Here is a 14374-nt window from a genome sequence, read left to right on the forward strand (position 1 = left end):
ATATTTTTGTTTATAGAGGATCTCCTTGCATTAGTTGTGTGAGTCTCCCCAATAAGACTGGAAACCTTTGAGAAACAGGGACTGTTTCTTTTTATATACATAGTGTTTAATATAGTGATGGGTATTTAATAGAACTTAAATATGTGAGTCTGGTTAATATAATTGTGCATATTTCCCTAAAAGTGAGATTTTGTTTACTTTATAAATTGTCACACTGATCTTTTATATAATTAGTTCTAACTAATTGCAAGTTCTTGTATATTTGTTTTAAGATTTTAGATTCGTTTTGCACATCTTCTGAAAGGATTTATTTGATTTTATGGTTTTAGATATCTTATTTTTTTCTTCAGATTTCAAGACACAAAAGTGATTTTCTTTTGCATATCTTGCTTTCCAAATGTAAAGCTGCATTTTGAGTCATGGGGGGATTTATTCTGAAGCATGTGTTCAAATTTTAGCCTGCAGTGGAATTCTGTAGAGCAAACCAAACCTTTAAAAATAAAGGTATATAGAAAGAATGCATGAATATAAACTTGTCATTGGCAACTTGAGGGAACCACTGAAATCACTTTAACACCTGGAACATCTGCTTCAACATCATGCATTTCTTGGTTTCTTTTAAAATCTTTTTAAAGCATTTTTTGAAACCTGTTTTATCTGTATTTTTAACATATTAATTCTTTCACTATCATTCATTATCTTCTTGAGGTTATATTCTAATATGTTAAAAATCTACTTTTCACTAGTAGCTGATAAATGTGGTTTGCAAAAAAAAGTAATTTAGAAGGATTCTCAGGTCTCTTTTTTATCCCCAGCAGCAAAAGCGAGGTTTATACTATGTAATGATATACATAGGTTTATTTTCTGTTGAGTATGAACTTCTAGGCCTAGTACACTAAATATCAAGATCTATAAATAACTTCAGTTTCCAAAAAGGGATCAAGATACTTAATTCTAAAAGGGATATCATAAAAGGCTTTATGACTTTTTACATTATCTTTAATTATTAAAGCTTTATTAAATTGCAGCCTATAGTGCTTTAATCTTTCATATGGGTTTTTATGATATATGAGTAAATTTCTCCAAAGCTTTGCAAAATACTGAATTTCTTTTCTGTTTAAAGGTTCTTTCTTGTGGAGAGGTTATTCCTGTGAAGATCCTTGGAATTTTGGCTCTTATTGATCAGGGTGAAACAGATTGGAAAATAATTGCTATCAATGTGAATGATCCTGAAGCCTCAAAGTTTCATGGTAAGTCTGTAACTTTCTAGAAATAGAAGTAAATAATGTGTCAGCAGAATTCTTAGAATTTAAAAAGTGCATATTCTAAAATACAGTGTGTATATTTGGGAGTTAAATTTATGTGTTTTATTTTTTTTTGTTTTCTCTCCATCCACAGAATATAAAGGGCAGTCCATTATTGTGTCTGAGTTGTGTCATAGTGCTAGGAAGAGCAAGAGAGAAAAGGATATAGGCAGACAGGTGGTATTTCAGACTAAGAAAGTACATTTCCTTCTTCCTTCCATCCATTCCCTCCCTCTTTCTTTCTTCTTTGTTTTTTCTTTAATCTCTTCTTTTGTTCATTTGAGTAACAGGAACTAAGGGGGAAGTGTTCATCAACACATAAGCAGTTTCCATATTTAGTTTTTGTTCTGGTTGCAAAAATGGGAGGAAAAGGTAACTGCCCTTTGACAAAATTTTGATATCTCAGAAATAGTTTTATATGATAGAGTTGACTTTCTTTGGAGTCAGATGGACCTCAGTTAGAGTTCTGTGCTCCTTCCTCCCTGAGTGACTTTGAGTAGATCATTTAACCTTCCTCAATTTCAGTTTAGTCACCTGTAAAGGGAGATAGTTATACCTACTTGTGAGCTTGTTGAAAGAGATGATTTACTTAAAGCATCTGGCTGTCATATATCAAGTGTTGAAAATATGGCCCCTATTATATTATTCTTTGACTATTCCCCCCCCTATTTTTCTAATCTTTTTTCTTTCAGTTGATTCTTTTTCAAATTCCTGGTTCCTTCTAGATCTCAATTCTTATTTGGAGAATATACCATTTCTGAATTGACTGAAACTCGTTGATACTTATGTGTTAACCTCTCTTAATTTATGTGCATTTAAAACCTTTTCTTGCACATGGAACAGCCAGAGATTTGATGCCATTCTTGCATGTAATTGAGAAAGGAAAGGGTCTGAGAAGGTAAAGTATGAATGACTTGAGGAACAAAACTAAAGCATAAAAACTACAATTAAAATATGAGCCGTGAGTCCATAACCATACAGATTTCTTGTCTGTCTTTTTACGCTAGGTTTATTATCATATTTCTCATATGTAAGTGTGTAAGAAGAGTAAAATAGACAAAGTTTTTTTAATGCATTAACTGCTCCTCAGATGAGAACTGATAATGTAATGGTGCAACAGCCAGCCAAAACGAGTCCTCTAATTGATTTGTGATGTAACACACTGAAGTCATGAAACTCTGCTAAGGGATTCCCCCTTTAGGCTGGAAAGGCTGAGAACCTGAATGAAACTATATGTTAGGTGGAATACACTATTCTTTAGCCCAGTATTGTTGGAGATATGATTTAACATTTTATTTTATTTTATTTTTTTAATTTATTTTTATTTATTTATGATAGTCACACAGAGAGAGATAGACAGAGACACAGGCAGAGGGAGAAGCAGGCTCCATGCACTGGGAGCCCGACGTGGGACTCGATCCCGGGTCTCCAGGATTGTGCCCTGGGCCAAAGGCAGGCGCCAAACCACTGCGCCACCCAGGGATCCCTGATTTAACATTTTAAACTCACCATATGCAAAGCGCTGGTACCTGTTATGTACATATTATTATTCTCAACTTAAAGGTACTTGAGGATTTAAATAACTTGCTCAAGTTTGCACATCCATTAAATAGTAGAACCATGATTTGAACTCATTTTCTGATTAAAAATTCCATGGTCCATCTATAATACTGTAATGAGTAATGCATACTTGATTATAGTAATAAGGTTTCTGTAACTAGCAGTATTGAAACCAGATTACATAAGGCTAAGTACCTTACCTCCTTCTTGAGTTTCCTAAGGGTTAGAATGAAAAATGTTAACTCTCTTTTGACTTTAATTCTGTTTCTATCCTGAATGGAGATGACTTTGCACTTTGGCATCTTCTAAATTCTTTTGGTGTATATGTTTGTACAAAAAGACATGCAGAGATACTGAAGCTTATTTAGGTTGAGGTGACATTAGACTAGAATAATTACAAGAACTTGTTTTGAAAGGAAAAAAAAGGACTTTTTTCCATTCTGCTAAAAGGAACACATGTTTTCTTCATCATGATAAATACAACAGTGCTTCTTCATAATGTTTTTTAAAATCCTAAAATTAAAAGATTAGATGAGTGTTAATGACATATTTTGCTCTGAAATGGTATGCCGACATTGTGTTTTATATTTATATCCTAAATGAGTAAGATAGACATAAAAAATGGATATTATTTACTTTAAGGATATTTGCATATTGTTCACTGTGGGTAGCACCTTAATTAATAACTCTTATATATCTAGATTTTGTAAAGTTAGTTTTGTAGTTTTAAGAGTTACAAGTGTTTTATTACTTACCATTCCTTTCACCTTCACATTATTGTAATATATTCTATGTATCTTTATTGAATTTTCTTTCTCATTTTATAGGGACCCAAGTTAAAAATAGATGTAGGTACAAAGTAAAAGACTGAAGAAGTTGCAATATAAATATTTTTTTCTTAAATCATGAGTCATAGAATACTAGATGATCCTATGTGGGAGCCTTTATTTTTAATTTAAACTCAAGTTTTGATTTATATTTATCATCTCTCTCAAATGTCATCCAGCTGTTCTCTCAACTATTTCAGACAAAAGAGTTTTTGTTGTCCTGCTTAAGCAAATGTTAATGAACAGAAATCATTCTTTATCTTAACTTTTTTCTTCACTACTTAGCCAGGTATTGTCTATTTTCATTAGCACCTACTAAAGGGGGCATTGGAGAGGATGAGAACAGAGAGATGCTCAGGAACTGCAGGGGTTGACAGCTTCCTAAATTTGTGAAGGAATTTTTTATTTTTATTTTTATTTTTTTTTGAATTTTTTAAAAGATCAGTTTATGTGACTTGATTACACTATTTAGTAGCTTTGTCTTTCAATAATTAATCTATCTACTAAAGGTATGTAACTTATAATTCAGTAGGAGCTTAAATATTGTAAGCACATAGCTTATTTTATATGATGTTACAGATTAAAAATAAAACCTTGGTAGGGGAGAAGGAGACCTTAGAAATAAATAAAGGAATCATTTCTTGATTTTGAGATAGATGAAATGCTTCATATAACAACGTATGATTTTATTACAGTTAGAGAAAACTGTATACCTGGATTCATATGGTTAAATAAATATTAGCTAACAATAATATTAGCTAACAGATGTTAAAATTTTGTTGCTTTTCTCTCTTTACTGTACATCTTGGAAATTTAACACTATTTAATCTTAAATTTGGCAGCATTTAAACATTTTATTATGTGTCCCTTTTAAAATCACAACCATAGGACTTTGGATGACATTTTTAATTGTAAAAATAATCATATACTTAGAAATAAAAAACTCAGAAGTGTAAAAAAAAAAATCAAATAAAAAGTAAAATTTTCCTTCCCACTTCTCACCCTCAGCCTGACTTCTCATAACAACTTCTCTATGTTTTTAGTTCTCCTGAGTAGTTGCTTCTCTAAGCATTGTGTTTACACCTCTGTTTCTTAATTTCTGTCTTTTCCCTTTTAACTCAGGTTGCTGCTTTGAAAACTTAGGAGTTTAACTTCTTATACATTTTTAAATTTTGTTACTATATTTTGTCCTCAATTATCTTAGTAACGCTAAGAATTACACTTTGAGCTCTATTTATTGCTTCATTAATTTTGAACAATAACTTGTGGTTGCCCAGTATAATAATGGGGCATTGAGGTTCTGTACTATTTCTCTGTCCTTTACAGACCAGCTTCTCTGAACTATATGTTAGCTCTATAGTGTCTAAATTTATAATATTTAAATTCTACCCTTTAGTGTTTTTCCTGTTTTATCTCTTGAGTCTGAAAATTGAAAAATAACGACTAGCATTTATAGTCTTTATGTGAATATTAGTTACCTCCTTTATCTTATCCTTTTTTTATTTAAAGACTGATTATGGATATAAGAGAACAGCTTGCTGCACAGCGATCATCATGGGGTTTCTTTTCATTGCCCTGGGTTAATCTATTTTTTCTTAAATTCTTTCATGTCCTCTTTTTTGTTGTCCATTTTCATTGTTGGCCAATATACATTTTCCAAAATTTTTACAGAAAATGCGTGGGAGATGGATTTTTAGTCCATACATGTTGGAAATGTCTTTATTTTTTTGGTCACCTTTTCCTTAAATAACTTTAAAATATATATAATGCAGTAACTTTAAATATAAATTAGTGTGTATGAATTGATAGTTTTAATCACAGAGGGGTGATATTATAACAGTTTAAACATGTTATCTATATTTCTTGGCATTTTTATTAGATAGATCAACAGAGGGAAAGATTAAAACCATGAAGGAAAGGGTGGCTGTCTGGAATTTTTTTTAGTTCTGTAGTTTCCTGAGGATGTGTATAATACAGAAATTTTTAGAGAATTTTTATTTTTTATACATTTTCGTGGTTACTTAGACATTTAAAAAAGCAAATTCCTCTTGTTAATTTCCACTACCTTAAGAAAAATAAACTGTTTTTTGACATGATAAGTACCTATTTTTTTGAGAACAAAGAAATCTGTTCTAATTTATAGACAGTATGTCCTTCCATATTTCCATATATATTTTTATATTAATTCACTTAATTTATGATTCTGCAAGGAAGTTTTAGGGTTGTTTTACTATGAAATAACTTCTTTGATCCAAATTAACATGTGCAGTCTTTAGTAGACTATAATATTCTGTTTTAATATTTATAGTTTTTAACTTTGACATGACTAAACTAAAACTAGCTATTGCATCAGAAAACATGTTTCAGTTAGGAAGAAGCTGTGGTTGCTGGCTACATTTCTATAAGTTTAATATTATTATTTAAATCTTGAAGTTTTGCATTTTGAAACAGGAGTAGCCACTGTGAAAATCTAAAAATAGTCTCAGTAACATTTAAAAACAAATTCCTTGCACTCTTTGTTAGAAAATCAGTCACTTTGGCTTGCTCATTAACACTCGAAGAGCACTAAGACCATTTAATACACTGTAATTAGGTTCCAAGCTCTAATGCTCTTAATGGAACCTTAATGGCCTGAAAGAGTTAATAAGATTCCCAGGGCACCTAAATTGTTACTAGGGAATGCCTTGGCCATTAGGGATAATAGTGCTTGGTTATGGAATAACCCAAGTTCAGAACTTTTTTTTTCAAGTTCAGAACCTTTAAGAAGATTGAAATGCTATGGCATGTGTAATTTTTCTTTCGGTTAAATTAACCACCTTCTATAATCTAAAGCTTCACAGATTCACCAAACAGATGTTTGAGTCTCTTCAGACTCACTTCAGTGATGCCTAAGGACTTTATGTCAGGTGAAGTAACATCATAGGAGGTAATTTAGGCCTAGAAGCTACTTCAGCTTACAGTGTTAAAGATTTCTTTTGTTTGGTCTTTAAATAAGTGAAAACTATTGTCTGTTGTCCTATTTTTAAATGTTGCTTGTGCAGTGATATTACAGTTTTATAAAATGAAAAATTAGAAAACAAAAATTGAAATCAGAACAATTATATTGATGTAGATACATTCTGGGATGAATAAATTGCATGAGTAAAAAAATTATTTAAAATGAGTCTGTTGGGGGATCCCTGGGTGGCGCAGTGGTTTGGCGCCTGCCTTTGGCCCAGGGCGCGATCCTGGAGACCGGGATCGAATCCCACGTCGGGCTCCCGGTGCATGGAGCCTGCTTTTCCCTCTGTCTGTGTCTCTGCCTCTCTCTCTCTCTCTCTCTCTCTCTCTGTGACTATCATAAATAAATAAAAATTAAAAAAAATAAAATGAGTCTGTTGGGAATTTTTCAAAGTCCGCATTGTACTTATCTTAGAATTATTAGAATTTATATGTATTTCCTATATGTAGATTTTCAGTCTACATTAAGAAAAAAATCTAAAAGTCAAATAAAACTACTAGTTTCTTTTGAGTCTTTTAAGGCAGTAATAATAAACATGTGAAAACCAAATCTGGCTCAAATTTTCATCTGCTAAATGAACATCTAGTGTCCCTGTAATCATTATTTTAAAAGTAAGCAAATTAACATGGTGTTTGATTTCCTTCCTTTTAGGGGGGGAAATAGACAATAACATAGAAATCTTGAAGGAAAATATTTGTGTTTACCTTTATAACCAGAAAGAATAGAGTTCAGTTTGCTTTTCTTTGCATGTAGTCTTTGGTACAGAGAGAGGCTGGCATGTCACCATTGACATTATAAAATTCTCTAACATTTCTGCAACAATTCCTGCATGTCTTAGTAACTATTCTGAGTGCTTCTTCTGGCATATCAGTTTAATGTTTATGCAAGCTCAAGCAAAATGTGGTAGTGTTCTCACCCCCTTTTTTTTTAGGTTAAGAAACTGAGGCACTGAGAGGAGAGGGGGAGGTTGGGTTAGTAACTTGTCTGAAGTCCTAGAGGGAGCCACTGGAATCCACTTGGGTTCCAGAGCTGATGCTGTATCCCACCACCCCTCCCACTGTATCCCACAGGGGTAGTTGAGTGTATCTGTGGCCTTGGACAGTGTTGCTTTCTGGGAGAACTGACCATTTGCTCTTAAATAATTTCAGCATCACTGGGATACCTATGATTAGAGGTCCCAATTTCTAAAAAAAAGGCTTTTTTTGATCTTCATTCCTTTAATTTCATTAATTGGTACACCTTAATAGGCATGGGTGTGTAGGGATGGGGAGTGGGAGGAGCAGTTTGGGGAATAGTGATAAATTGGGTGAAATGTACTATAATTAAGAATAAAATTACTGGGAGTCTCTTGCTTCTTTTTAAAACCTTGACCTCTTCCAGTGCTTTTTAAGTTTTAGTCATATTCCTGTGATGTGGTGAAGAGTAGGAGGGGCCTAAATTCTAAAATCCTCTCTTGTGTAAGTTATCTGACCTTGGAAATGTCATGTAATCTCTGGGAGCTTTAGTTTCTTCATCTCTAAAGGTGCAGGATTGATCTTCTAATTGGTAAATGATTCATAGTGCTTTTCCCATCTCTAAATTTCAGTTCTAGGAAATATTTTTTAATTCATTATTTTTAGCCTTTCTTCTTTAAAGTAGAAACACCTAATTAAATTATCTTCAAAGATAATGCTGAAGGAAACAGCTTAAATTAAAGGATTATGAAATAGATTTCTTGGAGATATTGGCACATCTTTTTTTTTTTTTAAGATTTTATTTATTTATTTGAGAGAGAGAGAGAGTGCATGAGCAGGAGGGTGGGGGACAGAGGGAAAAGCAGATTCCTTGCTGAGCAGGGGTCTTTACCTGGGGCTCAGTCTCAGGACCCTGAGATCAGGACCTGAGCTTAAGGCAACACTTAACCAAATGACCCAACCCAGGCACCTAGCACATCTTTAAGTACTCTAGGGTAGCTCTTATATGATGGAGCTGGAACTTCTTTGGAGGTCTTTCCAACCCAAAACCTGAGCTTTTAGCCCGTTTGTTACGTGCTTCAAAGGTTAGATTACAAAAATATTGAATTTCTGCTATGGGCAAGGTTGGTTTTTATTTTACTGGATATATAAAGTTTCTTGTGAAATGACAATGAATATTTACATTTTTGGAAAAAAATCTGCCAGTTCTTCTCCAGGTTTTGCTGATACAATACAAATTGGCCTTTGTGAAGAATTACCTTGTTTCGTATTACTTATTTTGATGTGTGTTAATTTCTATTTTTTTCTTGATATTAATATATATATGTATATAGTTTAGTACAGGTGTTGAAAAGAGTAGAATGGGGTAATGGAGAAGGAAAGGTCAGAATGTGGTTTACTCTCCCTCAATCTGTGTACTCTTTAGCATAGATGTGTAGAGCAGTGTGGAAAACAAAATCTTTTACAGATCTGAGTAAACAGAAACTATTCAAACTATTAATTCACTGAGAGCCTGTATTGGTGATATAGAAAATACAGTGAGTGTTATGCAATGGAACTGTTGTTTCTTTTGCATGTGGATAAGATATCAGAAACATACGTTCTTGCTTCCCACAGGTTTTGTTTAGAGGCCAGTTGTGCACATACTTCACTTTTGGAATGAGAGCTTTTTGCATTTTGCTTATTTCCTTTGGTAAGATCTCATAGAATCAGAAACTCCCCCCCCCCTTTTTTTTTAAACCCTCTCTGGACAAAATTTCAAGCATGTGACTCTTTCCTAGTGTCTTTCTTTACAAGCAAAGGGATATGGCATTACATTTATGTTACTGGGTTGTTTTTTTTTAAGATTTTGTTTATTCATAAGAGACACAGAGAGGTAGAGACATAGGCGGAGGGAGAAGTCTCACTGTTTTGCCAATCTGATAGATGAAAAATGTATCTTGTTTTAATTTTGCATTATTCTACTTAATGCTGGGATCGAGTGTCTTTTTCATATATTTATTGGCTATTTGTATCTTCCTTTCTGTGAATTGCCTATGCATACTGCTCATCATTTTTTTATTGAGTTGATATATTCTTCTGATATATGGAAATTCCTTGGATATTTTGAAATCTAATATTTTATTATTTAGGTTGCAAATATTTTTCCCCATCTGCAGAAAAACTTTTGCCTTTGGCTTCTAGATATTTCAATTTTGATGTGTTCCATTTTATCTATCATTTTTATACATGACTTTAACATTTTGATTCTTATTTAGGGATTTCTTACTCCTTGGTCAGAAAGATGTTTTTCTTTTTATTCTTTTGTATTTTAATTTTCTTTTTTACAGTTGGATCTTTAATTTATATGAAATTTTACTTTTTCCATATGTATAATTTTCCCATCACTACTTAGCAGAAAAATCTGTTCTCTTCCCACGAAATCTCTCCTTTATCATGTATTGCATTCTTATTTATACAAAGAGTCTGTTTCTGGATTCTGTTTAGTGTCAGTGATTTCTGTGCCGGTGCCATATCATGTTAATTATTATAGCCTCTTAATAAAATATTTACAAGGCAAATCTTTTGTTCTACTTTTTCAGACTTGTTTTGGTTTTTCTTATGCTTTATTCTGTGCAAATTTTGGAATCAGGTTGTCAAGGACTTCTGCTGTCTTTAAGATACTAAGTGTTTGCATCAATGAGTATATTGATATATTTCACAATTTATTCAGCCTTTTATTTCTTTTAGTAAAGTACTTGTAGATTACTGTGAAGATCTGTGTCTAGGAATTTAATACTGATTTTTCCATTACAAAAGCTTGGTACAGCACCTGACATATTATAGGTGCTCAATAATTTTTTAAAGTTGATGAATAAATGAATGTATACATATACTTGATAAAAAGATGAATGTGTTGAGCAATGTCTGAAAATAACTCCAGAATAGGTGAATTTTCACTTATTTTAAAGGGAGAAAATGTTTATAGTTAAAATCCTGGAATTTTTAATAACTGCAGTTTTACTTCTTTGGAGTAATGTATACATTTCTATACCTGTAGATATGTAGTCTTTGCTTAGTGCTTTGGAGATTCATGTGTATTGCTGTGTGTAATCCGTAGTTTGTTCCATTTGATTGCTGAATTGTGTTCCATTGTATAGATATACTACAGTTCATTCATCTCCTTGATGGAAATATGAATTTCCAGTTTTGGGCTCATACAAATAAAGTTTCTATGAACATTTAAATGTAAGTCTTTGTGTGAGCATATGTTTTCATTTCTCCTAGGGTTACTAGGTCATATGATAATTACATGCTTAACATGGTGAGAAACTGTTAAACTGTTTACCAAAGTGGCTGTATCATTTTGCACTTTTACAGCAGTTGTATGAGAGATCTGATTGCTCCCAGAACCTTTGTCCATCTTTGTCTTAAATAGTAAAATGTCTTTTAAAGAAACTAGAAGAAACACGCACGTTATTTTTTTTTCTTACATTTACCCATATATTTCCCAAGTCCACACCCATATATTTTGTTACAGAGTAAGAAGCTGAAGATCTGTAGTTTCCATTTGGTGTCATTTACCTTCAACTTCAAGACTTCAGCATTTTTTTGTAGTACAGTTCTGTTGGTGACGAATTCTCTCCATTTCATCAATCTTATATTGTCTTTTCTTACCTTTTTTTTTTTTCAACTTTTTATTTATTTTTTCACGAGAGACACAGAGACATAGGCATAGGGAGAAGGCAGGTTCCCTGTGGGGAGCCTGATGCAGAACTCTATCTATCCCAGGACCCCTGGGATCACAGTCTGAGCCAGAGGCAAACACTCAACCACTGAGCCATCCAGGTGCCCCTCTGTTCTTGCCTTTGTTTTGGAAGTGTAGTTTCACTAGATACAGAATTTTGAGTTAAAGGGATTTTTGTAAAGGTGTTCCATTTTCTTTCGGTCTCCACTGTTTCTGATGAGAAATCAGTAGTTAATGTATTGTTACCCAGTATATAATATAATGTTTTTCTAAGATTATTTTAAAGATTTTCTCCTGTTTTTGGATTTCAGCAGTTTCTTCTGTGATAAGGTGTCATTTCTTTTATATTTATGGTGCTTAAGGTATACTGAACTTTGTGAATCTATGGGTTCATGTTTTTACCACATTTGGGTAATTGTTTGCCATAATTTTGTTTTACTCCGTTCTCCATCTTTATTCTGAGATTCCTAATACACATATTTTAGACTACTTTTTAATTAATTCACAGGTCACTAAGTTTCTCGTATGTCTTTACAGTCTTTATTCCTTACTATTCTTCAGACATGATAATTTTTATTGTTTTTATTTTCTACTTCTGTGATTTTGTTTTTTTTGGCCATAAGCAAGTTCTACTATTAAACTCCTCTGATTTTTCATTTCATACACTCCCTCATTTGGTTCTTTTTTTTCAGATAGTTTTATAATTTTCCCCCTTAACTGAAATTTCCACTTGTTCAATGCATCATAACCATATTTTTTGAAAGTCCTTGAACATATTTGTTAAAAATACTTTAAAATCCTCATTTGCATGGGTCATCTGAGGATTGATTTCTCTTGACTTTTTTTCTTGATTAGTAGTCCCAGAAATATTCTAGTATGTGCAATAAATCATATGGTCATCTTGCTTTTACCCAAGGTATTTTTGTTCCATATTGAGTCTTCAGGGTGCTTGTCTTGTTTTTGAGTATTTTTGGTTTTCAATTTTTGTGTTTTCTGTCTTGGTGTAGGTAAACCTGAGGGAATTTGTTGAAACATACTTTCTCATCTTTGTCAGGGGGTTCTGTTTTCTGTAAAGAGAAATGCTTCAGAAAGTTAGGCATTGTTTTTAATTATTGATAATTTGGTTAATGTACTTGAACTGAGTGAGTCTCATTTAAAAAATGATTGTTTAAATTTAACTTAAACATGGTAGAAATGAAAAAACTTTGTAAAAACTAAACTGCAGTAATACTAGAAATAAAAGTAAATGTGTATGTCATTAAATAGGAAATTAATTACAAATTCATTTGGGGCCTGACCTTTAACATAAGGAAAAGCACGTTTGTAGAAAAGTGTTATGATTAGGTATGCTATGTGTATGTGTGTGTATGTCCAGATGCCTTTTATATTATTTTTAGCGTATGTTTATATCTGTGCCTAGCTACTTTCTCCGTAGAGTTACACACATTAAACCTAAAGTAACTGTCAGTATTTTTTTTTTTAGTAACTGTCAGTATTAATGAAAATATATCTAATAGTTTTCTAAATTATAAATTCATGTTTATTAGTTTATTTTTGAGCATGTAAGGCTCTGAGTTTGTCTGTAAATATAACTTTGCCGGCATTCCATGGAACCTTTTCAGGGGATTGAAAGGATGATAATATTTCTTAAGAATTATCCCTTATTTTTTATTTAATGATTTTTAATATGTTGTCTTATTTAATCCTCACAACAAGGTTAATTTTCTCCATTTTGTTTTTGAGGAACCACACAGACTAATATATTTTCCCAAGATGATGCAATATGGGAGAGCCAGAACTGGAGTTTGAACTTAGTGCCCGCTGATTCCAAATGGGATGTTTTTCCTTGATTACTTTATTATAAACTTTGAGGGTTTTTTTTTTAACTTTTTTTTTAATAGATTTTATTTATTTGACAGAGAACAGAGAGCATAAGTGGAGGGAACAACAAAGGGAGAGAGGGAAGCAGACTCCCCAGTGAACAGGGAGCCTGATATGGGGTTTGATCCCAGAACCCTGGGATCATGAACTGAGCCTAAGGCTGAAGCTTCACCGACTGAGCCACCCAGTCACCCCAACTTTGAGTGTTCTTATTTTCATCATTTTCTGAATATTCTTCTAGTTTTTATTATTTTCTTTTGGGCCAAAAAAGTTGTTGATTTCTTTTCTTTTCTTTTCTCTTTTCTCTTTTCTCTTTCTTTTTCTTTTTCTTTTTCTTTTTCTTTTCTTTTTCTTTTCTTTTACTCATGAGAGACACAGAGAGAGGGGCAGAGGGAGAAGCAGGCTCCTCATGGGGAGCCTGATATGGGACCTGATACTGGGATCAGGATCTGAGCCGAAAGCAGATGCTCAACCACTGAGCAACCTGGGTCCCCCCAAAAAGGTTTTTGTTAATAGCAAAGAATATGGTTTTTGGTTGTTTTTAGTATCCAACTTTTTATTATACAAAAAATTGAGTAGACTGGGTGTGGTTCTTCTTTGGTAGGCAAGAGAGTTATTTAAAACTTTTTATTGTTGATCTTCAGATTTATTATATTTGCTTACTGGGTGCGTTGTCCTCATTTTCTCATGCTTAAAATTTCTTAAAGTTCTGTTTGTTTTTAATGTGTAATCACTTTTAAAGTTCATCGTTGCTTTAATATGTCTCGATTAAAAATATCTCGTGCTTTAAGTATTTCTCTCTCACTCTTGATGAGCTGTCTATGAAATGAACCTTATCAGCTCAATTTTTTCACCTCTTTTACAGCATTTATTTCTGAAATCTGGGTAAAATTGAAGTCTTGGCATGTACATGTGGCTAGAAATTCCCCCTTGTGTGAAAGAGTTATGTTTTTAGCTTAAAAAGAACAGAAGAAACTTCAACTCACAAACCTCTTTTATTTTTTCCTTTTTGTTTGGTAGATCACAATTTGTGATATTCCTTTAGGTTTTAGAAACAAGTGAATTGGTTTATACTGAAAAGAAATCTGATTATATGAAAAGTATACCAGTGTCTCTGATGA

The 14374-nt window shown here is 32.7% G+C and overlaps 1 protein-coding gene across 1 annotated transcript in view; it reads left to right on the top strand.

The window, feature by feature from the left end:
* Nucleotides 1-14374, top strand: part of PPA2 (inorganic pyrophosphatase 2) — an 81045-nt gene that overhangs the window by 36779 nt on the left and 29892 nt on the right. The window contains exon 7 of the mRNA XM_038582455.1: nucleotides 1124-1250. Coding sequence (XP_038438383.1) covers nucleotides 1124-1250 — 127 coding nt within the window. The remainder of the gene's footprint in view (nucleotides 1-1123; nucleotides 1251-14374) is intronic.

This window comes from Canis lupus, chromosome 32, assembly GCF_011100685.1.
Source record: "Canis lupus familiaris isolate Mischka breed German Shepherd chromosome 32, alternate assembly UU_Cfam_GSD_1.0, whole genome shotgun sequence".
Taxonomy (NCBI): Eukaryota; Metazoa; Chordata; class Mammalia; order Carnivora; family Canidae; genus Canis; species Canis lupus.